The sequence below is a fragment of the Lygodium microphyllum genome, chromosome 27, assembly GCF_053477565.2.
Source record: "Lygodium microphyllum isolate KBCC chromosome 27, Lygodium_microphyllum_v1.1.10, whole genome shotgun sequence".
NCBI classification, from domain to species: domain Eukaryota; kingdom Viridiplantae; phylum Streptophyta; class Polypodiopsida; order Schizaeales; family Lygodiaceae; genus Lygodium; species Lygodium microphyllum.
The window spans coordinates 34,694,637-34,721,984 of record NC_141161.1 but is presented as its reverse complement, the minus strand read 5'-3'; the positions used below and the strand labels follow the sequence as shown (position 1 = coordinate 34,721,984).

The window sequence follows — 27,348 nt, the reverse complement described above, 5'->3', positions numbered from 1 at the left end:
TGAAGTGGACGGCTGGCAGAAGAGTCTCGATGTGGTTCTCACCAGTAACTTCCTAGGCGTGGCTGGGTGGAAAACAAAAGGAAAGATCTCCCGTGCTTGAAGGAGAGAGTCGGCAGAAGAAAATCGGAGTGATTTAATACTAGTATCAGAGCTACGTGATTTGAAGCTGGGCCGTGTCAACTACCACTCGGCCACCTCTCGCCCAGCTGCGCAACGCATGGAAAGTTTGGGTTCGCGACTCGTGATTTAAAGTCGGACTCGTAATTTGTTTGGGCCGTCGCCCGTCTTCTCTTTAGGCGACCCCGTAAATGTGGCCAATGGCGTTTTAAGACGTGGCGAGTAGCTTTTTAATTTTTCACCCGTCTCCTCTTTAGGCGACCCTGTAAAACGTGGCCAGGGGCGTTTTTTTCTCTCTTGGCAGAAAACACGACTGGGTTGGCCACACTGGCCGACAGACTTTGTTTTGTGTGCCACGCAACCTGCACACAACTAGTACAGATCTGAGAAAAGCTGCACCGTTTTTTACACCATCTCTACCACTAAGCTATAGAGGCCATCGACATCTGTCCTACCTTTGTAATCAGGGAAGTACCTCATCTTTGTCTGCAAATTTTTTATATTTTCTTTCCGATTCTAGTGTATAGATGGAGGGGAAAGAGAGAGAGGGGGTAACAGAAGGTCTAGTTTTGGGGACCACCCTATGGTGGATCCCCATGAAACGGAAATACAAGAAGAACATTAGGAATAATTTTTTGCTACACGAGAACAATTTGATGATCTAACTGCTCGCGTGCAAGCACAAGGGGGTTCAAATGGAGTTGCTAACTTAAGCACTCACCGAAATAAAATCCCAATTAGCCTTATTATTAGAAAGGGATAAAGGTAAGGTAGAGACTTTAGATATCCCATCTTCATTAAAAGATGTAGATGTGACTATGCGAGATCCTAGGGAACCCCACTAAAAGCTGAGGGATAACCCAATGTTAAAAGATATGAAACCCCCTTAGTTTCATGGGGAGGAAAAAGATAGAAATAAAGATACTATCTTTAACTTCCTCCAAAAATGGGAGGATTTGTACAAACTTAAGAATACTCCACCACATCTCCAAGCGCTACAGGCCCAGTCTAACCTTGGGGCCAAAAGCATGTAAATGGTGGAGACCTTTAAAGGAGGCAAATTAGATACCTGAAACTTGGGCTCAATTTGAATTGATCTTTTTGAAAGAATTCCTTCCTGAAAATGAAATGGAAAGAAATTGGGAAGATTGGGATTTTGTCAGACAAAAGCGAAGACCTTTGCTGAGTATCGTGAGATAATCCTCAAATTGGAAGCTTCCTGTACAGGACACTTTTACTTCTTGTAATATAAAGCAACAATTTTCTTATGTTTGTGAATTGAATGTAAATAATGAATTAAGTGGTTTGTTAGATGAATTTAAAGATGTGTTTCCATCTGACTTACCTAGCGGCCTTCCACCAGATAGGGGTGATGTAAATCACCCAATTGACATAGATAGGGATACACACCCTATTTCTAAACCACCTTACAGGCTAAGTGAAACACAACACCAAGAAGTCGAAAGACAAATCAAGGATTACCTTGATAAGGGGTTTATACAACCCAGTAATTCACCTTGGGCTTCGCCAATTTTATTGGTGAAGAAAAAAGATGGTTCTATGCGACTTTGTGTTGATTATAGAGCACTTAATAAAATAACGGTGAAGAATAAATTTCCTATACTTAGAATGGAAGATCTTTTTGATCAATTACAAGAGGCAAAATTCTTCACAAAGATTGATTTAAGATCAGGCTATCACCAAGTAAGAATTAAGGCCCAGGATGTTCCTAAGACGGCATTTCGTACTAGATACGGGCATTATGATTTTTTGGTGATGTCTTTTGGCCTTACTAATGCACCAGCTACTTTTATGAAGTTGATGAATAGTGTGTTACGGCCCTATCTAGGATGTTTTGTAGTAGTCTTCTTGGATGATATCTTGATCTTTAGTAAATCAAGAGAAAACATTTTGAATACTTACAGTTAGTATTCCAATTGCTAAGAACCCATTCCCTTTATGTGAAGAAAACTAAATATGAATTCTTCGCACAAGAGGTCAAATATTTGGGGCATATTATCTTAAAAGAGGGAATCAAGATGGATCTAGAAAAAGTTAGGGCAATTATTGAATGGCCATCTCCAAGGAACGTGGAAGAGCTGCAGATCTTCCTAGGTTTATCTGGATTTTATTGTAGATTCATTCGAGATTATGCCAAGTTAGCTGTTCCAATGATGGACCAACTTAAAGGGAAATGAAAGAGTTTTAATTGGGGAACAAACCAAAAAGAAAGTTTTCAAAAACTTAAGGTAGCTATTGCTATAGCTCCAATACTATTAATTGTGGATCCCAATAAACCATTCGTGGTTGAAGCTGATGCTAGTGACAGGGCAGTAGGCGTGGTCTTATTACAGGAGGATCAACCGATTGCTTTTGAAAGCAAGAAATTAGACCGTGCAAAACGGGATTATTTCGTTTATGAGAGGGAGCTATATGCAATAGGACATGCAATGAAGAAATGGAGGCATTATTTGTACGGTGCCATACTTTTGATTTTGTTGAATCATGAAAGCATTAAGTGGCTTAATTACCAACCGGATCTACAAGGGCGTAAAGCTAGATGGGCCGAACTCCTCCAAGAGTTCGACTATGAGATAAGGTATAGAAAAAGGAAAGCATAATATAGTGGCTGATGCACTCAGCAGAATGCCCATCATAAATGAATTGAGTTTTCCTCAGTTCACTTCCGATTTGCTTGAATCCTTAAAAGGGAAATGCCAGGTTGATTCAAAATATTCCACCATATGGGAAGCAATAGAAAATGGAGATTCAAATGGAAGAGCCTCCATTGAGAAAGAAACATCTGAGGATGTTCAACAAGGAAATGGAGCATCAGGGGTTGCTCAAATGGGATTCAAGTGGAAGAATTTTACCATTGATAATGGTTATTTACTCTACAAGGGTAGGGTATGTGTCCCGAAAGATGAAGAAATAAGGCGCCAGATGCTATTTGAGTGTCATGATGTCCCTAGTGTGGGACATCCAAGAGTTAATAAGACTTATAGTTTTATTAAAATGCAGTTCTATTGGCATGGAATGAATAAGGACGTCCTTGACTATGTGGTCGAATGTAATAAATGCCAGGTTAATAAAGTTGAAAGATTGAAAATGGGAGGACTTCTCCACCCATTAGAGATTCCTTCGAGAAAATGGGAGAGTATCTCCATGGAATTTATTGTCGCATTACCTAGAACACAGAGGGGGCACGACTCTGTGTGGGTGATTATGGATAGGTTAACTAAAATGGCTAGGTTTATTCCAACTTCAACTGATATTAAAACACCAGAATTGGCTAGATTGTTTATAGAGAACATATACCGATTGTATGGCCTTCCGGCAAATATAGTTTTTGATCGGGATAGAAAATTTGATAGTCAATTTTGGCGTGCTGTATTTAGGAAATTGAATACTAAACTTAGCATGAGCATGGCGGAGCACCCGCAAATAGATGGGCAAACTGAAAGGGTTAACCAAATCCTTGAAGATATGTTGAGAGCATATGTAAGTAAAAGACAAACTAATTGGAAAGAGTATTTACCGATAGCAGAGGTTGTATATAATAGTGCCAAACACTCTTCCACTGGATATAGTCCATTTATGCTCATGTATGGGTTTCAGCCCAGAGCTCCTCATGCAGTAGGACTGCATAAGGAAAGGGTTCAGGAAGCAAAGGATTTTTTGGAGGATATGAATAGTATGTTAAAATTTTCTCAAGAAAATGTTAAGAAAGCTCAAAATCGAGCTAGATCTTATGCAGATCCTCACTGAAGAGACATCTCCTTTGAGGAAGGGGAATCGGTCTATCTTAAAGTACCTGAACAAACTAAAACTATGAAAACGGGATGATGTCCAAAGCTTTCACCTAGGTATTGTGGTCCTTTCACAATACTTAAGAGGGTGGGGAAACAGGCTTACAAGCTCCAACTACCTGTTGATAGTAAAATACATCCAGTTTTCCATGTAAGCAAGCTAAGAAAGAAATTGGGTGATATGGATAATCTAATCTTAAATGATAACATTGAGGAGCTATTAGATGATCAATCTATTCCACAAGAACCAGAAAGAATTTTAAATGTTCGTAACAGACGAACAAGAAATACTATTTATCAAGAATATTTGGTGAAATGGAAAGATTGTTCAGAAGAAAGCTCAACATGGGAGCGAGTAAGTACTTTAAGGAAAAGGTTTTCCAACTTACAGTTGGACCTCCCAAGTATCGTTTTCGAGGACGAAACTGATTCTTAAGGGGGAGGAAATGTTACATTAATGATTGTAACTTATGGGGAAACATCACGAGAGATGACTGTCCGGGGGCCTTGGGCGCCCGAATGGGGTCAAGGGGAGCTTAGGAAGTAAGTGAGTCATAAATATAGTATAACTCACGTGAAGTGGACGGTTGGCAGAAGAGCCAACTTCTTCCTAGGCGTGGCTGGGTGGAAAACAAAAGGAGAGATCTCCTGTGCTTGAAGGAGAGAGTTGGCAGAAGACAATCGGAGTGATTTAATAATAGGTTATTGAAATTGACCAAAATCAGTTGTACTTTGCTGAAATTAAGGCAACAAACTATCAACTATGTCCATAGGCCTCACATTGGGCTGATTTTTATAGTCCATGAAGAGCTTGTTGAGAAACCATTTCTTTAGTTTATTCACTTTAGTTAGGGTTTCACACTCAGCCCCTAACAGGGCTGCACTCTCATTTTGGGCATTTTTCAGTGGGTGTCCACATAGTGGTGTGCCATCCTAAACTTCGCTAGGGCCTATATATAGGCCACTTGTGTCCTCATTTACCAACCCCTTTTAGTCATTTTCCACCATTCTTCTTCTTTTGTCATTTTGACACCCTTCTCTCTCCTTGCCATTGTTGCTTATACCTTGTTTGAGGACATTGTTGTTCGTGGTTACCTTCCACCATCTCCACCTAACGTCATCTCCCCTGCATCTGGCGACAGGATCTAGGTTTGTATCTTGCACTCCAGGAGGATCTCCACTAGCCGGTGTCACTTCTCCCACACGTGCCGTCACCTTAACATCTACATTTGGCAAGTTTGGAGGTTCCTTTGCCACTTGGTGTCATCTTTCCATCTTGGCATCAGCTTCCTCCATCTAGGTGGCAGCTCCTACACATCTAGCGTCATCCTGTTCTTTCTGAGATATTTGTGTTTGTAGCCTGGGGACACTCCTCACATTTGGTGTCATCATCCCCATCCAGGTGTCGGCATCTAGGCTGCTCTCTTTGCATTTGGTAGCTCACACATCCAAGCATGTGCATTTGCAGCCTTGGTCCACTTTCGACATCAAGAGGATTGCGTTTCACTTCCTTGATAGCTATATGATCATCTTTTTCATCCTTGATGGCATTAGAGGATTACGTTTCACTTTCTTCATTGTGCAGATTCCCACAAGTATTGCCATGTGCTCAGACAAGACACTGCAGTCATTATGAACTTTTCTTCACATGATTCAATGTTTCATCATCTTGTTCTTTTGTGTCTTCTGAGTTTCTCCTCTCTTACTGTTTGCCGTACACACTGTTTCTTCTTGCAAACGGTGTTGTCTCTCTACTTTGTCTCATACTTTGACATGGTATTAGAGCATAGGAGCTTAGAGCTCTAAAGATCTTATTTATCGGAGAAAGCAAAGACAAGTTGCGGGTTCAACATCATTTATTGATTTTTTCCTTCATTTTTGCTGTATCACTGGGAGATAGAGATACCCTTCTCTTTCTCTCCCTCCCACCCTACCTTTTACAAATTGACACTTGGGTGGTATGAATTTTCCACAGGCAGATGGATAGACCATTGGATGCTCCTATTGCGGCATCACTGGACCCTCCACTAATGTTTGCCAATATTAACCTTTGCTCCCTACACCACTGGAGTATATGTATCTATCCCTAGGCACTTGTTGCTGTCTCTAACTCTCCCTTTTGGGCCACAAAGTTTATTGTGCACCAACAGTTAGACTTTTATGCTCAAGGCAATAAGATGCATTTGATGCGCACTAGGTCCTTTTGGGCCAAAGAAGGATCACTTGGTACCTTGATTTGCTTGGGACTACTGCAATGCGTTGTCGTGCCACTACGTGGATACAGTGTGAAAAACTCTGGAGTGCATCGTCATTCGACTTTTTTATTGATCTAGAGAGTCAATGTCATTTGAGTCATTAGTACTAGTGTCTGTGGCATGGATGGTTCAAAAATACTAGATTTTTAGACAATTTTAGCATATTTTTGATATTTTGAATATTATTTGTTGTAAATATCCTAAAAAGCTAGGGAAACTTCTAAAATAGGATGGCATGCAAAAAGCAAGTGGTTTTTTCAGCCAATTTTGGGATTTTTCATAAAAAAGAAAGATGGCAAAATTGCGCGCGTCGCGATCGCTATTGACAGGCAGCAAACAACACTTTGAACTGGGAGGAGTGATCCGCGAGATCTCTGACCAGGTGTCGTAGGGTCTTCCCTCTTTCGGAGCCAACGGAACCATTAGATTTGGGTTCCAAGCAACAGAGAAGAAGTTAGTTTTTGATGCACGTTTTTAGTCTACGAGGGAGCTCTAGGAGATCTAATGCTTGGAGTTTACTTTTGAGTAGTGTCAGACAAGGGATTGCAGGTTCTATCAATACATAGTGATTTGATTTACTGTGCTTTGTCTTTATCACATTTGCCTCTTGTCTATTCTTTTTCTTCTCTTTCATCTCATATTCTCTACTTCCTTCTACCTTTGATCCTCGGTGGATATGATCCTCCGACTAAAACCCCTTCGACATTGGTGAACCCGACGTGAAAGATCGTCCGAAGAAAAGATAAGATGGGAGAACCTTAAACCCTCACTGACATATCTGTGTCAGTGGATAAAGATGTTGATCTTCTCAATCTACTTGTCCAAGGACTAACGGATGTAGTAGCATCTTTAGAAGGCCCAATAATTTTTGCACTCTCATTTGTACTTGCATGTACACAAGTCTCCTGAAAAACATCATCACCATTCATCAAGATGGTCTTCTTCTCATGCCATGAATTCAGCTCATCAAATACTACATCTCTTGAGGTGGTGTGATAGTTTGCAGCATGAAAATAAGGATTGTGTTGGTTATCAGGAGGCCTTAGTATGACAACTCATCTTTTGGAAAGATGGCAAGATCCATGCACGAGAAACGGGATTGTCTTTTGCTTTGCATTTTGGAAAGGGAGGTATGTAGAAGTTGTTGGAAGACTTGGCTGTCCGAAATGCTTATGCGGTTGTACATGCTTCTACTTTTGGTCTACAGTTGGATAGAATGCTTGGCCCGAAGGCTATAATATGGACACATACTTTACATGCAACTAAAAAGAGGAAAGTTACTGATAGTGAAATGTCTCATGCAAGGCAAGAAATTTATGACATAACTAGTTGGGAATCACCGATAGATGCATATTCAGTGAATGCATATTTAGCAAAAGGGCAAAACGTAGATGTATTTGTGAAAGAGAAACAAAAGAGAGATGAAGATAATGCAAGGATATCTAAGGGAGTGACAAGAAGTGTGGATGTGCCTAAAGCTACAAATCAGCGACCTCTTGTGCATGTTATGGAAAAGGTTGAGCAAGAGTAAAAAACAAGTTGGCAAGCAAGAGGACAAACAACTAGGATATAAGTTGCAGTTTGATATTGAGATAGCCACGGATGCCTTGGAAGATCATGTAGTGAAAGAGTCAACCATTGCATCTATAGATTTTTCTAATGCATCTGAAGAGATTTGTGAAGATCATGTTTTACTTGATGCAGGGACTCAAAGGGAGATTGATGAAGTGTTGGATGTATATGATATGCAGGAAGATAAAGTTATTGTTTCTAAGACAGTTCATGAGCTCGAGGATATGCCTTTAGAGGATGTTAGATATAATGCTCCACAGTTGGAAAATATTTCGGATGCTTTGTCAGAGGCCTTGATAGACAATTCTAAGATGCTTCAATATATGGATTGCTTCACTATTTTTGGTGATGGTGAGAATATGTGAGGCTCAGTTTATGTTTGATATGGTATGCAATTGTCAGTATAAGCAAATTTCCATGCGCTCGACTTTGAAAGAGTAGGTATGTTGCTATATATTTGTTAATGGATGCATAGATAGTATATATATGGAGATTCAACAGCCTCTAGTATATGATGCACACCCAAGGCCTTATGACCCTTGAGGGGGTACTAGGTATGGCTCAAGAGTTATACAAATACTGAGTATTTTGATCTATGATCCAGGGGGATACTTTCTTATATGCATGATAAGCGACAAGTTGACATTATGGGTATTTGACCTAGGTGGTGCATCGGTGACATATATCGGAGGATGTGCAGGTTCAGAGAGGGTGGATATTGTGCCACTACGTGGACACAGTGTGAAAAACTCTAGAGTGCATTGTCATCCGATTTTATTATTGATCTAGAGAGTCAATGTCGTCTGAGTTATTAGTGCTAGTGTTCGTAGCATGGATGGTTCAGAAATACTAGATTTTTGAATAATTTTAGCCTATTTTTGATATTTTGAATATTATTTATTGCAAATATCCTAAAAAGCTAGGAAAAATTTTAGAATAGGGTGGCATGCAAAAAGCAAGTGGTTTTTTCTGCCAGTTTTGGGATTTTTCATAAAAAAGAAAGATGGGCGAAATTGCGCGCATCGCGATCATAGTTGACAGGCAGCAAACAACACTTTGAATTGGGAGAAGGAGTGATCTGCGAGATCTCTGACCAGGTGATGTGGGTTTTAACCCCCCTTTCAGTTCCAACGGAACCATCAGATTTGTGTTCCAAGTAGTAGAGAAGAAGTTAGTTTTTAATGCACATTTTTGGTCTACAAGGGAGCTCTAGGAGATCTAATGCTTGGAGTTTGCTTCTGAGTAGTGCCAGACAAGGGATTTCAGGTTCTATCAATACATAGTGATTTGATTCATTGTTCTTTGTCTTTATTGTGTTTGCCTCTTGTCTATTCTTTTTCTTCTCTCCCAGCTCCTATCCTCTACTTCCTTCTATCTTTGATTCTTAGTGGATACGACCTTTCGACTAAAACCCCTTCGATAGCGTTATCTTCTACTGCTTCTAGGGTTTAGTGATTGCCCCCACGACAACCCGCGGTTCTACAGTCCGCTCCACCATGAGATTGTGATTATTGGATACCCTCTACTCGTCAATTCACTCCTTTGGGAGATAGTGGTTGTTCAACACCTTCCATTACTTCGGCTCCATGGTTCACTCTATCGAGAGACAACAACTATTGCCCATGGCTTAGCATGAGTCTCTCCTTTCCTCACCTTGACTACTCAAGTTTGAGAGTACTACCTTTGGGAGTTCTTTGACATATTTGGCACCCTAGATACCTTCTTTGGCATGAGTCTCTTCTTTCCCTACCCTTGACTACTCAGGTTCAAGAGGCCAGCTTTGGGAGTTCTTCGACATCTTTGGCACCATAGATACCTTCTTTGGCATGTTCGACGCAGCAATTTTTTTATCATTGGATGATTCGGAGTCTATGATCCATGAGCTTTTAGATTTCCTAGCCTTCATAGAGGGGGATTTAGTGGGGGATGTTCTTTCTTTACCCTCCACCATGAGGGCTTTTACTTCTTCTTTGACTTCAAAGGGGGTCCTTGCATCTCCACCCTTAAAGGGGGTACCTACTCATCATGAAGTCCTTCACCCACCATTTACTCTTTGGGGATGGCTTTCTTTGAGCAATCATTTCTCTTACTGATACCCAAGATCTTGAGGTACCACTAGATCAGGGCCTTGGAGGTTTAGCCATGACTTGGTGATGAGAGCTTTGAATTCCTTCCAGCATGGAGTTATGGAGCTAGTGGCTTTTCTCCTGAGGGGTGGAGTCGGGTTTTAGAGCTCATCCTGTCTATTGTTCTTTACTAGAGCTCACCTTTTAGGTGGAAATCTTGGATCCTCTACATCTTTTTCTTATCTCTCTTCACTCCTCTTTCTTCATCCATTTTTTGCGCTAAAGAGAGGGTGATCAGAAACCATTTTTTAGTTTATTCGCTTCAGTTAGGGCTTCATACTCGGCCCCAAAAAGGGGTGGTGCCCTCATTTTAGGCATTTTACAATGGGCACCCACATAGTAGTTCACTAGCCTAGATTGGCCTAGGCCTATATATAGGTCACCTCTCTCCTTATTTACTCACCCCCTTCAGTTATTCTCGAGCACTCTTTCCCTTCAGTCATTCTCAAGCACTCTTCTTCTGTCATTTCAACACCATTCTCTCTTCTCACCATTGCTGCTCGACCCTTATCGGAGGACATTGGAGTTTGTGGCTGGTTACCTTCAACCATCTCCACCTAGTGTTATCTCCCTCACATTTGGCGACAGGATCTAGGTTTGCATTTTGCACTCTACGAGGATTTACACTAGTAGGTGTCACTTCTCCCACACTTGGTGTTACCCGTGCATCTGTGTTTGGTAGGTTTGCCACTTGGCATCATCTTCCCATCTTGGAGTCACCTTCCTCCATCTAGGTGTCGGCTTTTGCACATTTGGTGTCATCTTTTTCTTTCCTAGGTATTTGCATCTATAGCTTGGGGACACTCCTCACATCTTGCATTATCATTCGCATCCATGTGTTAACATCTGGCCTGCCCCTATTGCGTTTGGCAACTTATACACATCTGGGCATGTGTGTTTGTAGCCCTGGCTCACTTCTCGGCATCACAAGACTGTGCTTCACTCCCTTGATAGTTGGGTGATGATCTTCTTTATCCATGACAATATCAAAGAAATTCACTTTGCTGCCTTCATTGTGTAAATTTCCACATGTGCTGCCACATGATTCAGACATGATATCTTCAGAGCTTCGATTTTGTTGTATCAACTTTTCTTCACATACCTTGTAAACCCTATAGTTTCTTTGCTTTGTTTGCATCCACATAATCACCTTCTGTCATGTGCTCCATCTCAAGTTGGTTACACAAATAGGTTATAAAAGCTTGAAAGATAATTGGTAAAATTTGAGTTCAAATGTGAAAAGCCTCAAGTTGGTTACACAAATAGGTTATAAAAGCTTGAAAGATAATTGGTAAAATTTGAGTTCAAATGTGAAAAGCCTCAAATTTTGGCACAAAAACGAGCAAATTTTCAGTACCAAGTGTAAAATCCCTAAATTTTTTGTGAAGATTTAGGAATTTTAAGCAAAACGTTGTCGCATGAAAATCGCGCGGGGGGGTTCGTGAATGTCGCTCGTTGCAAGGACGCTAAGCGAGATGGGAATAATGGATCAAGAGTACTCAAGTCAAGATAAAAGAATTGTTAAGATTCTCATTCCTACAATTTCATATGTCGGCATGATAAGGAGAAGTGATTAGGAAGTATTTTTGACAAAGTAGATATGGTACTTTCAAGTATTAAGGTCCCAAAGGTTGAGGAAGGCCTTTTCCTTGCCAATATGACTTAAAATATTTGTGTTAGATCCATCTTTAAAACTCATATGTGGTGTCAGGAACATCATATTAACCTCAAACAGAAGCCTTCAACCTTCAGACATAATCCGGTACATAACATCCATTCAAAGGTGACATTGTAGTAAGTTCAGAAAGCTCCAGAATCCAGATCATTTATTAGAGACTTGAGATGTCAATCTTGTCCGAAGCTCTGAAGTCAAATATCAACCATCTTGTGCAAATCATGAGTGTAAGGCACAAAATATCTTGAGGACAAGTCTTTAACCAACATAAAGAAGAAGAGCCTCAATTTGTTGCAATTGTCTCAAAGTACGGTGGCGGGGTGGCACCCTTAGCATCGTAATTCAGAACCTATCCTCCCTTGCTCAACGTAGTATTTGTCACATACGAAGTTGAAGCATGATATTAACAACAGCTTTGAGCTTCCATGGCTTCGTAACGGAGTACATTAAGTCGAAGGCGGTTCTATATGACTCTGGGCAATTGTGCAGGCTAGCCTTATAATCACGTGGAGATTCGGTATGTGCACCAGATCATTCGGGGATCCTCAATCTTTCAGAATTTACTTCATAACTTCTCTATAGCAGGCATTAGGTAAAAGGGAGCTCCACCCTTTTATCAAATGCAGGTCGAGACTTGTCAGAGGCAAACATGTTGGAGGCATTGTCGGAGAAGGTGGTGCATCAATCATCGGGACGTCCTCCAATATGAAGTAGCAACGGAATAGAAGTCGTATGCAAAGCTCGCTGGTCTTCTTCTCGTCGTCTTAGCACACCTGTTACGTCGTCACCGTTGTTGTAGTCATCGTCGGCTCTCTTTGTTCTCCTTTTTGTGATGTTTGCGTAAACTTTAGAAAAAAAATGAATTGGAGAATAAATTAGATTGCCACCCAGGATGCAAACATCGCTGAAAGCTCAACTAGGTCTTCATCGTTGTTTTTCCCCTTTCAACTTTGCCTTGTTGTTGCAGTTCTCAAGTCTTCCTTCTTCTGATTCTGTCGGTCCTCTGCACCACAACAATCGTTGAATTTTTGCAGCTTATTAAGGATCGACTTCAACTCTTGTCCCGCGCTCGTTGAAGTCCCTCTTCAGCTCCGTTCACCATTTTCGCAACACTCCTCCTCCATCTTCTGAAAAGCTTGTTGATTGTCTCTTCGTCACTTTTGTCACCTTCAACAGCTACAGACGTCCTCCACCTTCGTCCTGTGTCGTCACCTTCTTCGTTCTCGCTCCCTTTGTCCTCTTCTCCGATCTTCTCCTTCCGTTTGATTGTAGGTCGATCAGTCTTTAGCTTCGTCCTCGCATTCCCGTCCTTCGTTCCAAAACACACCCCCACCCCCCCACCCACACCCCCCCCCCCCCCCCCCCCCCCCCCTCCTTTTTCACATCTCCCTCCCTCCTTATATATTTAGTGCCACCTTGAAAGCTCCCAAGAAAGCATCGTAGCTTTTAAGTTATTAATCTTCCCATAACACATACTTTTGACATCCTCCTCTTTATATCGTCGATCTTGATTCGGCGTACAAAGCACGGTGCTTTTCTTTTTAGAAAAGCTTTGATCTTAACGTCAATGATGATGTCTTGTCGCGTTTTTCTCATTACAACAAAAGCTTATTTTGATCGCGAATGGTGTGCTTTAAAGTACATGCTTGCGTCATTCTACGTACGATCCATAAAAGTGCCATTTACTCGTCAAGCCACGTGCCCTCGTGATTAACAAAATACCACCTATCATTGCCCACAATAATTGCCATTATTTCACATTCCGTTGATTTCTCTCTCTTCCTTTGTGTTAATGCATCCGATGAATGCTAACAATTTATGCTTTGCTTGTTCAAAAGAAAAGACACAAATGCCTTCTGTTTGGTCCATGCTAGAAACGTGAATTGTTTTAATTCCATGAGATCATCTTATTGAAGTAACTATTGAAATGGTAATCGGTGAACTTAAAGTCGAAACTCAAAGCCATCTCCATACACTTAAAGTGTTCTTTTTGATCCAATAGTTATCCATTCTGTTCTTCATCTTCATCGTTCGATACCTCTTTTGTGGTGGTCTTCTCAGTCCACAAAGAGATGAGGTAGTTGATCAAGTCTTTCAACCCCCTCTCATCAAGGTTTTTCCCTTTTCTTCTTCTTTGACAGAAATCTTTTAGCTTCGTCAAGGACACGTAGATGCAATTGAAAGAATCATTCAACCACACGTGATGTGTGTCATCGTTGCAACTTATAGCAATCCAAGTAGAGCATTGTAGAATATCTCTTCTCATCTCAGTGAGAGTGCTTTAAACAACATCTATATCTCATACAAGAATTGCTATCACATTGGATTAAGCCATCCCTTGTATATTCCCACTTATTCATTATGCCTTCTTTCATAAACTTCATTATGAAGTACACACCCTTGGAGTCTTCAAAACACACATTCTCTTCGTATGAACCCGTTTTTCATACAAATTGTCCTAGCAAGATTATGCCATTCGTGCCCAAACACTCATGCAGTTTGCAATTAGAATCCATGCTATTTAATCAATTGAGCGATGCTCCCATACAAAAAATCACGAATGCATTGAAGAAATTGTGCCTAGCCTAACTACATGTGCTTGAGCGTCATGCAAATGCAAACACAAAAGAAACACACAACGGAAAATAAACTCATAATGATGCTGACTTAAGAGTCCAGAATTTTGGCAGAAAATTCTGCCCTCAGGTTTGCAGTGGTAGATGCGCAATGTCACGACAACGTTCAAAAATCTTGAAGAAATTTGAGGAAAATTTATGTTTGCTACCAAATTTCCATATTTTGTGGTTATTAGGGGCACTATGTGATGGGACAAATGGATGTGGCGAGAACAGCTTGCAAGTTGTTGATTGTGCCATGGTGACCCTTGATTGCAAAGGTGGGAGCAGCTTGTCACATGTGGGTGGAAGTGATGGGTAGGCGGGATCAGTCCAGTAGGTAAAAGACTAAGCAGAGCAAATAGGCGACATGATGTGCAACTGTCAATAGTTTGACAAGCAACAGGTAATAGATTCAAGCTTGATGGGAGTAGATGGCATATTTGGGCATGAGGGCGCTTTGGATGGATGTGACGGACAGTGCTTGACGTTGCTAGTGCAGAGATGTAGCAGACACCCGAGCTTGAACTGAAGGTGGCATGCAGACTAAGAAGAAGGAGAGATGTTGAGCTCGAGGCTCAATGGCGGCACGTAAGCAAACTGGTGGTGGTTGAGAGATATGGCTCTGATACCATTGCTAGGTTAGGGTTTAGCAGCACATACACACTCACACACACTCATAGTGAACAAGTAAACAGCAAGAGAGGGGAGAGTGTTGGAAGGTCACATCCACTATGTGATGATGAATGAAAGTACAATTCTTAAGGTATGAAGTACCACACACATTGACGGGTATTCACATGAGGAAAAGACTCTTCTTCAGCTAGAAGGTAAAAAGTGCCCATGGGATAAGGGAGTGTTCACACTAGAACTTAGGAGAAACACGATAAGTGTAACAAGTGGCTATGGACTACATCTTGCTCAAAATCCAAGAATGGATGATTGTATGTTGACGTGTTGTTGAAGTTCATACTCAAGAAATGAAATTTAAATTTGTCTAGCATCGGTTTAGCATCGGGCAAGAGATAGAAGATGAGCAGGGGTCTCAACACATGTAGAACAAATGACACATCTGCCACTAGAGAGCTTGTAATCATGCAACATATGCCTTGTGGGGAGACCCTTGATAAGAAGCCTCCATATAAAAACTCCCCCTTGGTAAGGAAGCTTATACCTCCATAGTTAGGGTTCTCTCTCTCTCTCTCTCTCTCTAAGACACTTGCCAACCAAAATTCAGGCCTTAGATGTACCTATAATTAGTGCTTGGAGACTGGGGAAAGAGGACTCTAAGTCCAAGGCTTTAATCCTTCGCTCTGGGGACATAGAGAAAGAAAAGGCCGCCATCTCTAAGAGGAGAGCCCTCAAAGGTGAGAATATTTATTCGGATGAGGATCTTAACCTAGCATAGATACCACATTGTAGATGCCCAAAGTATTGGAGGTTCGCAAAGAGGGAAAATGGATCGTTTATAGGGATGGATGGATCATCATCACTAATAGGAGGAGTGCATGATGGTATGAGGCCTATGAGACACTTAGGATGTCAGTATCGAATTGTAATGGAGTCCTATGCTTGGACGCTGGTTACTTTGAAGTTTGCTTCTAAAATATAGACTTGGCCATGTACATCAAAGCACACCAATGTAAAGGTAGCCGACTACTGGATGTGTAGGGATACATGTGGGAAAGTGCATTTAGTCCAGGAGCTAGAAAACTAGGAAGCACTAGGTGTTTTGGAGGTGTGGGCATACTATATTGGGAAGCCCTCGAAGGGATGGTGTAGGTAATGAAGAGAGATGATGATGCATGATACTTATGGATTAGGATACATGCAAGAAGACTATGGTATACATTCATTGCAATATGCTACTTTCCTCCTGCAAACTCGATCTATGCCACACAAGATTGATCTCCCTTTGATGTACTTTACAAGGATATTATGAGATATGCTAGCATTGGGGACATATAATTAGTGGGAGATTTCAATTGCATGCACTGGAGATAGAGTGATAATCCCATGTTCAAAGAGATCGACGTAGGTGAAATAGGCCTATGTAGGAGACTTGAGGATAAGGAAGTGAGTACCTATGGTACACATCTATTGGCTTTGGGAAGTGCACATAGACTAGCCATCTTTACTGGTCTACCACAATGGGGAGGATCTGAGACTTTGACATGTTGGAATCACAAAGAAGGGGCAAGTACTGTGGACTACTTGATAGGCTCACCAGCCTTGATACTAGACATTCAAAACTTTAAGGTACCTAAGAGACCAATTGGTATAGCAGGACATCATGCATGAAGTTTCACAAGAAAGCTTCATCCGGAATGAAAATTGGCAAGAAAGATGTGCTCTTATGTCATTCATTGAAATCTCCCATGGAAGGCGACACAAGCAACTCTTCTAAAGCTATAGAACCGGCTTGATCTTATTAGTCCTAAACTAGGCACTAGTGAGAGAAAGGTAGGTCTAGCTACTTTCCTGGAACATTGTTGTAGTGGCAATGATATTTGATTGACAGAAGTGGCTCTCAGATCAAAAATGTTTCATGGCAGACATAAAAGGGCCTCCAGTCACACATCTAATTGCTCTAGGTATACACTGGGTTAGGGTGGTAGAGAATTGGCCACAGGGTGTTAGTTGAACTAGTCTGAGTGTAGAGCACAAAAAGGCCACATGTACCCCACCATTCAGCTTCCTAGCAGGTTGGCTGTCCTAGAGGCCAACCATGCCATGAGTTGGTTTTTTGTGAATAATGGAGGGTTGTCACTCAATTTTCTAGCCAGGGCTAACACTGCAAGTCAGCTTTATATGACTCACTTTGTGTTACACACGACATTTTCAGTAACCCATATTCCAACCTAAGGGGAATCTAGGGTGTGCACTGCTTCTCTGCCTTTCCTTAGGAACTGCAAGACAATCGTCAATAGACATGCTCTTTACAATAGAGGGAGGAGGGACATTATACTGCATCTAATGTAAAAAAATTCATAGATTAAATTCCTTAGACTATTGTGGTTGTTGCAAAACTCTTTATAGCCCAACTAGCCCTGGAACTTTTTGTTGAGATATTTGATAAAATATTGCGACTTCATGGATTGTATCCTCAAAAATAACGGATTCTGATTGGACTTTTGAAAGCAAAAGAGGACTTAAGAAAGTTGAGGTTTAACTCTAGAAAGTTCTGGACAAGTTCACTGTAAATTGTTCATGAAACCGCCCTTTAACAAGGAATAGTTGCCATGTATCTTCTTGTTTTGTGAGGAAGTATTGGTGTGCTGATGAGCTCATCTGTTTTCATTCTGTAGGTGGGTTATAGAGAATCAAGTTGGGAACAAGAGCTTAATTGTAAGCAAGTGCAATGCTTGGCAGTCGGTCTACATATTTGGTTGCAGAGATTGTGTTGTGCAAATACCAGGTTAGATGAAATTGTGGATTTTTATGCATTGGCATCTTATGTACTCGAAGTTGCCTAATTTCTAAGTTTCTATAAGGTTTTAACATCTCAAGGTTTTCATCCAGGAAAAGTGAACAATATCACGCTTGACAAGTGTCGAAAGACGGGGGTTGTTTTCAAGGTGATTTTCTACATTCACACTGCCACACTGATATGAATGCTTTATTTGCATGAATTCTTAAAATGATATGCTGCATTGCTACCTTCTGAGGTCTATAGATCATTTTTGTGTGAGTGCAAGCACGTGCCTGCACATATGTGCAATTTTAGTTTCTTTGAACTCAGTTCAGAATTAGGATCTGACGATAGAGATAGCTGCTACCTGCCAGCAAATACATAGAAGCATTTAGGAAGCTCATAAAAAGCATCCAGACCTAGACACACATTGATCCAGGTTTCTGCATGGAGAAAGCAGGAAGATGGTTATGGATCTTGATAATTCACAACTTTCAACACATTTGAACTCTGGCAAACAGGTTATGCTTCATTTGAGGAGCAAAGTAGCAGCAAAAAGTAATGATATAACAGTTTAGGTAAACCCTTAGGGATCCTCTTCTTTTCCATGAGCAGTGCTATGAGCAGAAATTGCTGATACAAACCCCTTATTTGTATGAGTAGACCTCACTATGGAGAACTATAGAGGCTATAGAAGTTGATTCTTCGTATGGTTAAATTCCCTTGGGAAATAATTTTTGTCACTAGAAACCCTAATCTTACACATGCAAAATAGATAAATATGTCTATATCTAATGTTGAGAATATTCGCTTCAGCTGCTGGATTACCTTCCCATGAAGCAATCTGTCCATAGATCATCTATGAAGCTGTGGATTACCTGTTCAGTCTTCATAATCCAGGATAAAAAGAGATTAAACCTAGATTAATAATCAGTGGATCGTCATTATCAGCCCCTCTAGAGATGGGATTCTGATACATATTGCTGTCTGCCCATCCTATGGATCTTTATAAATAGTTTGTGTTTGGTGTCGTTTTTTGATAGAGCAACATGGTTACTATCCAGTGCCCACTTGGTCTTCTTCTACGAATGTGACTTTGTTTTCAAATTTCACCTTCACTAATGGAATGATATTTCTGTGATAAAAACTTGAAGGAATTTATCCAATAGTATGAGTTATCTTCGAGGCTGGTTCTAAGGTAGCTTGACAACCCCCTTCAGCCCCAAAACGGGTTTTGAGGGAGATAAGAAGTAGGCTTTGTCTCACCATAAAGAGACCAAAGCATCTGACCATGAGTGCCACAAAGTGCTGCCCAAGGACCTACCAAGGTTACAAAGGTGGTGAATATCTTCTTTTGAGTTGCCCAAGGGGTCCAATCCAGTGAAACCAAGACATTAGACCATGGGTGCCATGAAGGACTGCCCAAGGGCCTGCCATGATAACAAAGGCGATGGAACACTTTGGTGGATCTTACTTTTAGTTTTAGTTTTTGTTGAGTTTTCCTAATTATGTTGGACTCAATTCATTAGTTGATGTGAAAGCAACAACATAGAGTAAAGCCACCATCAAGCGTGTCGGTGATGAGGATAGGTTGCAAGGAGTAGGGTAGCTACTCAGGATCGAAAGGTGAGTAAGGAAGCTCATTATTCTATACTTGATGGAGTAAAGGTGGCGACATGCTACATAATGAATGGGTTTTAACTCAGAAAGATGCCCACCAGCATAGGTTTTTCATCAGTCCAAGTGCCCAAATCATGAAATAATTCTATGCAAAGAGAATGCAATAAAGGGCATGCTCATGCAACAGCATTTTGTTGAGCTAAAAATACATTAGCTTTGTTAAAACAGCCCCAAAACTCAGTTAATTATTGTTCCTAGAGAGTGTTTGTGTCCCATAGGCACAAACCTTGATTGGGAGGACCCAAACTTTCTATGAATAGGATTGCTGCTCTCCATTCAGCTACAATCTTGTTTTTGCAACTTGTAGGTGCCATAGCTTTGCAGTCCACACCATGTTCACGGAGGATGTCTCAGCTAGAGCTATCCATTGTTGCTAACTACCATTTGATGCGTACTGTCCAGCCCCTGGTGCTGTTTATGGAGGAGTTTCAGCTTGGCCAGCCTCTACATCAGCTGGCGACTGCTGCGAGAGGGTCTATCAGCTTGTGTTTTTCAGTCTACAGCCTTCAGAAGCTGCTGCCCTTCTTGGAGCTGCTGTTGCCCTGCTGCAAATGTTGCAAACTTCTGTGTTTTAACCAGCTTGCTGCTGCCCTGCCTAGGGAAGTTGCTGCAGACCTGTGTTTTTCTGTGTACAGCCTCTATACAGCTGCCATGTCATCATCTACATCTGTGTTTGCTGATTTCAGCCCATGTGACACTAATCCAACACATCTCTACTGTGTTGCTGCTGCTAGACACTCACGGAGGCTGCCTTGCTATGTTTTGGGATCTGTTAGAGTACGAACAACTCTCTAGCTCATATTCTTTGCCTTGGTCCTGGAGACACAGGAGTTCGGGGGTTAGTATTCTTCACTGCAGAGTGTGTTTGTTGCATTGAGCATTGCATTCTATTCAGTATTCATTCTTCATTATTCACTGTGCTCATTGTCTTTGTGTTACCCTATAACAGTCTGTGTGTGCGCTGTACAATTGTCTTTATGCTTTGTGTGGTAGAGTATTTCTTTATGCATTTCACTTAGATGGTGCCCTTAGGGTTGCCTAAGTGCCAAAGAAAGGATGCCAATGTTGAAGACAAGCCAAAACATGATTAAAAAAGGATGTCAACATTCAAGACAATGAAGACAAGTTGAAACTTGAATGCATCATGTATGAAAAGCAAACCCCTCTAAACCATGGAGTCAATGTTGAAGGTGCCCACAAACATAGGGTTTCCATCAGTCCAAGTGCCCAAGTCATGAAATCATTCTATGCAAAGGGAATGCAGTAAAGGGCATGCTCATGCATCAACATTTCACTTGGATAGTGCCCTTTTGTGGCGATTGTTTATTTGTGCAAGTGCTAAGGAAATTTGAAGACAAGCGGAAACATGGTTGTAAAAGGATGCCAATATTCAAGACAATGAAGACAAGCTGAAACTTGAATGCACCATGTAGGAAATGCAAACCCCTCTCAAACCATGGAGTCAATATTGAAGGTGGAAGAGTTGATCTGAACGTAGTGTGCGAGCAACCTAATATAGAAGTAGATGAAACACCTCAGTTGGAAGAGTATGAGAAGAAACTGCACTATGGTAGCATTGAAGGGTGCTTGAAACTTGGCCTCTTAATGGGGAGACACTTTTTGGTCTCCATGCTGATCAAGAAAAGAAGGCTGCTTTAAACTTGGCCTTGAGAGAGGAAGCACTATCTGCTTCTCCATGCTAGTCAAGAAAGCAAGGCTTAACCACCAAGGTGGGGCAAAAAATCAATGTCTCTAGGGTCTACCCTAGTTAGAATCTAGTTGCCGTGTTAGTCCTTAACTGAAATACTAGTTGAAGTATCATAGGAGAGGCCTTATAACTTGCATATGGACAATTCTTATTGAGATGCTTTTGATGCAAAACTAAAGTTGCAAAATAAAGATAAAAGGATTGTGTAGGCAAAGAACAAAGAAGAGGCATAAAGAGATACTTAGCCTAAGGGCATCTTAGTCTATGGATTTGAACAGCTGAAACTAGCTTAATCTAGCTAGCTAGGTCTAGAGAGAAACTAGGCTAACTTAGTGTAAAGGGTCCAAACTTGAATAACCTAAGGTTCCTAAGTCTAAAGGGGATCTAAACTAGTTAGACAAGCCACAAGGCACTAATCGAGGGGGTGGTACGTAACCCACAATGCTAGCAATAATGCACTTATAGGAGCGAGTATTCAAGGGTACAGAAATTGTACTCTTTTTTCATAATATGCAATTGTATTAATTACGAAAAAAGTATAAGATTACATGATAGGATGGCTCTAGGCCATTGTGCATAACCTTGCTTTACAAAAGATGAAATAACTAAAAAGGTACAAAAGCCACAACAGAGAAGCAATAGAGATTGCTCTATGCCAAGTGACCAAGTCCTCCTTGGAAAGGAGACCAGTGTGCTGAATATGGTCAAGCTGCCAATGTAAAAGATCTTTCAACTTGGCGAGGTTCTCTCATTCCGCTTTGAGAATCATGAGTGTGTCATTTGTTAGCGATTCACCTGCAAAATGTTCGCCAAAGGGATGAGAGAGACCAGCCAACTATCATGTAGTCACCAAGTGAGAAAGCATGGAAAGGATTGGATGGGTCACTAGCATAGTAGCCATGAGTTTCGGAAATGGATTATGGAAACTACTAAATGTCAATCCTCAGTCCTGCCTCCTAGAGAACGTATCATGAGTCATGACTCATGCTGAACATCCTCCTCACTATCCTCAATCTCCTCCTCCTCGTAACTCCTGTTGCTAAAGTGAGAGCTCTCAAGTAGATCCTCATCAGTAGTTGCAATGGTACTTGTGCTAGTTGCACTATGAGTAGGAGCTGCTAATCTTGTAGCTTGAACAAGCATCATAAGCTCCTTACACAACATGGAGTAAATATCCCTCTCCTCTTGAGGGATAGTAGGGATATCTTTTGTCTTTGTAATGTCCTTTTTTAATCGATATTCACTTGCCTTGGCTCTATTGGATTTCCCTTTTGCTCCATCAGCTTCAGATTACAATGACAAAGCACAAGCCACTCTAGTTGTGCAGTAGAGAGCTTGTTTCTCTTCTTGGTATGAATGAAAGCCCATGTACTCCAGTTCCTCTCACAAGGAGCAGGACTAAAATTCTGTGAGAGAACCATAATAGCAATATGTCATTGCAATATGCCCAGTGCAAGCATTAGAATAGTATAACTTCAGTCTTCAATGCAAAAGTAAGTATATTAAGCATCTCAAATTCATGATGAGTAAATTACCAAGTTAGGAGCTGAAGTTCCATATTTTTCCCACCATGACATAGGGTGCAATTGTGTCTCCCTGAATAATGCAGTTGGCTGGCCAAATGATCGACCACCACTGCGGGAAAGAAGCAGCTCATCTTCAAGGTTCACCATGAGCTGTAAGTCATCACTTACAAACCTTTTAATGAACTCTATCCATCCTGTTTCCAGCTCTTGATTCATACATTGTTCTTCACTTCTCCACGATAGATGCAATATGTGGGCAACTACATGAATGCGCCGATGGAACCAATCTCAATGATTGCTCCATATCTGTCTTATTGCTTTAACTCTATAAAAACTCCAAAGGCATTGCAAGTTAAAACATGTAATATACACATGCTTTAAATTATAAATTTGGATTAACAAGAACCTGCCATAAGACAAATAGGTGCATGTATTAAGGGCTTCACCAATCTTGTCCACAAACTCATATGGAATTCCAAGTGTGTTGCCCTCTATATTTGTAATACGAAGCACACTATAGGCAGGTTGCAAAGCCTTCACAAGTGTTTCTGCATCAATCCACCAATCTTTCCCTAATACCATGTGTGCAAATGCAAGATACTTTGGTTTTTCCCTATCTTCCCATTCAACCCATTCACGATTAACCGCAGTACACAGGAGTCCTTGGCGTACTCTGATCAGCCTCTCCACAACAATGAAAATAAAGGCAAATCCAGTTTGCGATGGCTCTAGGAGCTCCAAGTCATTGTTGGCCATATATATGCTTAGGACCTTTGATATTTTCATGACAAAAGCGACCATGGTTGTTGCAATCTGAAAAATCCTAGATACCCAAGGGAAGTTCCCAATGTCTTTAATCATCAAATCCAAGCAATGTGTTGTACAAGGAGTCCAAACAATCTTTGAGAACTCATCTTCTAGCATCCTGCTTATTGAGGCATAGTTTGAGCCATTGTCAGTCACCACCTGCACAAAAATTTTGTGGACCTATCTCTTGGATAGCCTCACAAATGTGACACACAATGAATTCTCCTGTGACCATTGTCTATGCCACTGATGCATCAGTGGCCCGAATAAACATGGTTCCTTTGCAAGAGGAGACGAGAATGTTGTCGACATTCCGTCTACATACATTGGACCATCCATCACATAATATTGTGCAACCATATTTTACCCATGTGCCCTTAAGAGGCTCCAACTCCGTAGTCACAACCCCCTCTTCCTTTTGAAGCTCAGTAGTGCAAAGAGCTTCATAGGAAGGCCCATCCCAGTCACATTCTATACAAGAGTTAGTCCCTCTTCCAATGAGTTGTGTGTACAATGTTGAAAGACAAGGCACATTGAATGAACAACTTGGTCAACTCCCTTGTGGCCTTCTTCATTGCTTGCTTTTGAAACCCAGCTTTTACACTTTGCCTCCTCAACAAAGGAAGGGCTGTTCTTTTCTCTCGTGGTGCATTACCTGAACCCTCACTTGCAACATTACTGTGACTACCTTTGCCTACTCCAAAGCTAGAGCTTTGGCTTTGCATTTCAGCCGGCTCCATGTCAATGTCAAGGGAAGGCTCCTTGAGATGTTCTGGGTCTTCCACTGCATCCAAATCAAGGCCTAGCTGCTCAGCCTTCCAAGCATTGACTGGCTCAATCTAGTCAAAGGCCCACCATACTCATTGGCACAATACTTGCATAGCCACTTTGATGTGCCAGAACCTGCAAACTTTCCCAACAAGGTCACATGGCTCCAAAGATTATCCGTCTTTCGAGGTATGGTGATTCTTAAAATTGTAAGCTGACAAGTTGCTGGTGTAATCTGCAGCAAGCTGCAAAACACAACATATTATGAGAGAGAGAGAGAGAGAGAGAGAGAGAGAGAGAGAGAGAGAGAGAGAGAGAGAGGTAACCTTTTACGAAAAAAAAAAGAAGAAGAGAGAGGGAGTATAGTTTTACGAAAAAAGAGAGGGAGTATAGTAGAGTGACAGAAATAAAGGCCAGGTTAGGGCACCTCGTTCACCTTGCAAGGTAATAATAATGCCGGTATAAACCCTAACCTGAAGCCCACCCCCCCTCCCTTTCCTGTGCTCCCGCCTCGCCCCCCTTTCCCTCCGCCAGGCCGAAGACCTCCTGCAGGCGGAGACTTGCCATCACAGGAGCTGTCACCGAGCTTTGCCGCCATGAAGACCATCCTGGCCTCGCAGACGATGGACATCCCCAAGGGGGTGAAGGTGGAGGTGAAGGCCAAGCAGATCCGAGTGACGGGGCCCTGTGGCCAGCTCACCCGCAACTTCAAGCACCTCAACCTCGACATCCAGATCGTGGAGGGAGGTAAGAAGCTCAAAGTGGATGCCTGGTTCGGCAAGAGGAAGGCCATGGCCGCCATCAGGACCGCTCTTAGCCACGTCCAGAACCTCATCACTGGCGTCACCAAGGGGTACCGCTACAAGATGCGCTTCGTCTATGCTCACTTCCCTATCAACACTAACATCTCTGCTTCCAAGGATAACATCAAGATTCGCAACTTTCTTGGTGAAAAGCGGGTCAGGAAGGTTGACATGCTTGAGGGTGTGTCCATTACCCGTGCCGAGAAAAAGGTCAAGGACGAGTTGATTGTTGAAGGCAATGATATTGAGCTAGTGTCCCGGTCTTGTGCTCTAATTAACCAGAAATGCCATGCCAAAAAGAAGGATATCAGAAAGTTTTTGGATTGTATCTATGTGAGTGAGAAAGGAACAATATCAGAGGAGTAACTGCGAGCTATTGTATTGATGCTGAATATTTTTGTGAGGATAGGCTTTAGTCTAGTTTAGCATGGAAGGAAGTGTTGGAAATCAAATTCCAGTCCTTCCTCGTATACCTTTGTCTAAGTATTCACAGCAGCAGTTTTGGAAGTTTTATTTTTTGAAAACAAAAAAAAGAGAGTATAGTAGACCGTAGGATCTACTACAGAATTCAGAATTCAGACCAGTCAATGAGAGAGAGAGAGAGAGAGAGAGAGAGAGAGAGAGAGAGAGAGAGAGAGAGTTATATTAATGTCTACGAAAGGCCAAGTTGGCCTATGAGACCAAAATGTTACATACAAAATGTCTGGGAAACTTTCCAGGTCCCAATAATGTCTACAAAAAGCCAATGTGGCCTATGAGATAAAACCAAAGTACATCTCTATCCAATGTCATCTCATCAGGAAAGTGAAAGAAAAATGTTTCCTAATGTAAGGCTAACATCTAAAGATCTCTGTCTAAAAAAATGAATGTATAAAATGTTTGGCTATAGTTGCTCCTCTCTAAATGCGCAGATCAACACATGATCCCAACCATGATGTGATCCAGGGCTGCCTTGCTAATGTATCGAGGGTTGAGTTTCTTGTGTCTCATAATGATGGTTTTGATTTGACTTTAGTATGGGCTCCTCAGTCGTAAGCTGTGTGGTCAAGGTCGCCGTGCTTGACAAAGTGCAATGACACTGTCTAGTGTGACTCTACGGCATGGAGTAGGGGTAGTTTGGAGAGATGGATATGTGTCTGCTGAGTTAGTAGTGTCTGTGGAATCTGATCTATGAAAGAAATCCATCATTGCTCTTCTTGGGTCCCCCTAGGCAAGCTGGTCTCCTATCTTGTAGTGGTGTTGTGCGGTGCTTATGGAACTCCAGGAGTAAAAGCCCTAGACATCTCTAGTTATCATACACCATGACATGATGAAGAGGTCCAAAGCCCCCATGGAAAAGTTAGTGATACCTTTCTCATGTGTCATAGTACATCTGCATATGTAGTGCTCCTCCCTCTTAGGCTCTTTGTCATAGAGCTGGCATATTCTATCCTCCATTGGAATATCTGTCCATCTGCTTGTTTTTATCCTCAATGGATGGGAGGAGGCGCACATTTGTCCAATAAAAGCCTGCATACTGTGGGAGAGGTGCTTGCCCATATACTGTGGTTGGACAATAAATCCATCCTTAGAGAGGTGTAGGAAGTGGCTCCAATAAAACTCCATCTTTGGTTCCAGAGGGAGTGGTGGTTGGATCCTTGTCTCAACTCTTATGACATTGACCCTAATGATTGAATTTAGCTCAGATCGACTAAGAGGGAGCGTAGGACAGTCAAAGCTATAGTGAAAGGGCAGGAGTTGGTTGATGTGTAGCCCATGTAAGCTTATCCAAGTAGCCATCGATGAGTACCAACAATCCCTCTCACTTGCCTTTGCTAGTTGTCTAGAGGAAGTCAATGCCAATTTGGGATATTTGTGGCACATGAGCTCCCATATCCTGTCTAAGAAAGTCACTACTCCAAAGAGTGCCTCCACAACCATGGTGCTATCCCTAACTTTGCTCTGATGATAGGGAGTGTGATGGAGTGCTTACTCCTACTCATGCGTGATATCAGCATCACCAATGGTCTCTCTAAGCAATCTCAACCATCATAATGGTCTCTCTCTTTGGGCTGGTTTGGTCAGCGAGTGCGTTCAATCGTCTGTAATATAGGTTGCAACCCCAGACCTCCGCTCCATACACAAGAGTAGGTGTGACAATGTGTCAAACAACCATAGTTTGGTGCAAGGTTCTTGAAATTGTATATGGGCACATTGGGTCTCAAGCACTCCTAGTGCTGCATAGCCTTGCACCAATGGAGCCTCAATTGCCCCCCATTGGAAATCTTGGGCCAAAGAAAGTGATTCCTAGGTATATATATTCTCTCACATGCTCCACTACATTTCCCCCATTGATACGTGGATTGGGTCACCCATGCTACTACATATTGAAAACCATGACTTTTGTTTTTCCAAGATTCACTGTGAGATCTCTATCTTTGCAAAAGATATATAGTGCATTCGTGAAATGAGTATAATATCTTTAGCATATAATAG

General features: G+C 41.6%; 1 protein-coding gene and 1 pseudogene across 2 annotated transcripts in view; both read left to right on the top strand.

Moving 5' to 3' along the window:
* Positions 1-27,348, top strand: part of CAP1 (cyclase associated protein 1) — a 108,389-nt gene that overhangs the window by 31,071 nt on the left and 49,970 nt on the right. The window contains exons 6-8 of one of the 2 annotated variants that reach the window (XR_015689136.1): positions 17,478-17,587; positions 17,692-17,747; positions 22,579-22,647. Coding sequence is in view for 1 of the 2 variants with exons in the window: in XM_087669609.1 (XP_087525735.1) it covers positions 17,478-17,587; positions 17,692-17,747 (166 nt within the window). In the remaining variant the exon portion in view is untranslated. The remainder of the gene's footprint in view (positions 1-17,477; positions 17,588-17,691; positions 17,748-22,578; positions 22,648-27,348) is intronic. The other variant, XM_087669609.1, reaches the window with a different exon arrangement.
* LOC148012205 (large ribosomal subunit protein uL6 pseudogene) lies at positions 24,652-25,400 on the top strand (annotated as a pseudogene).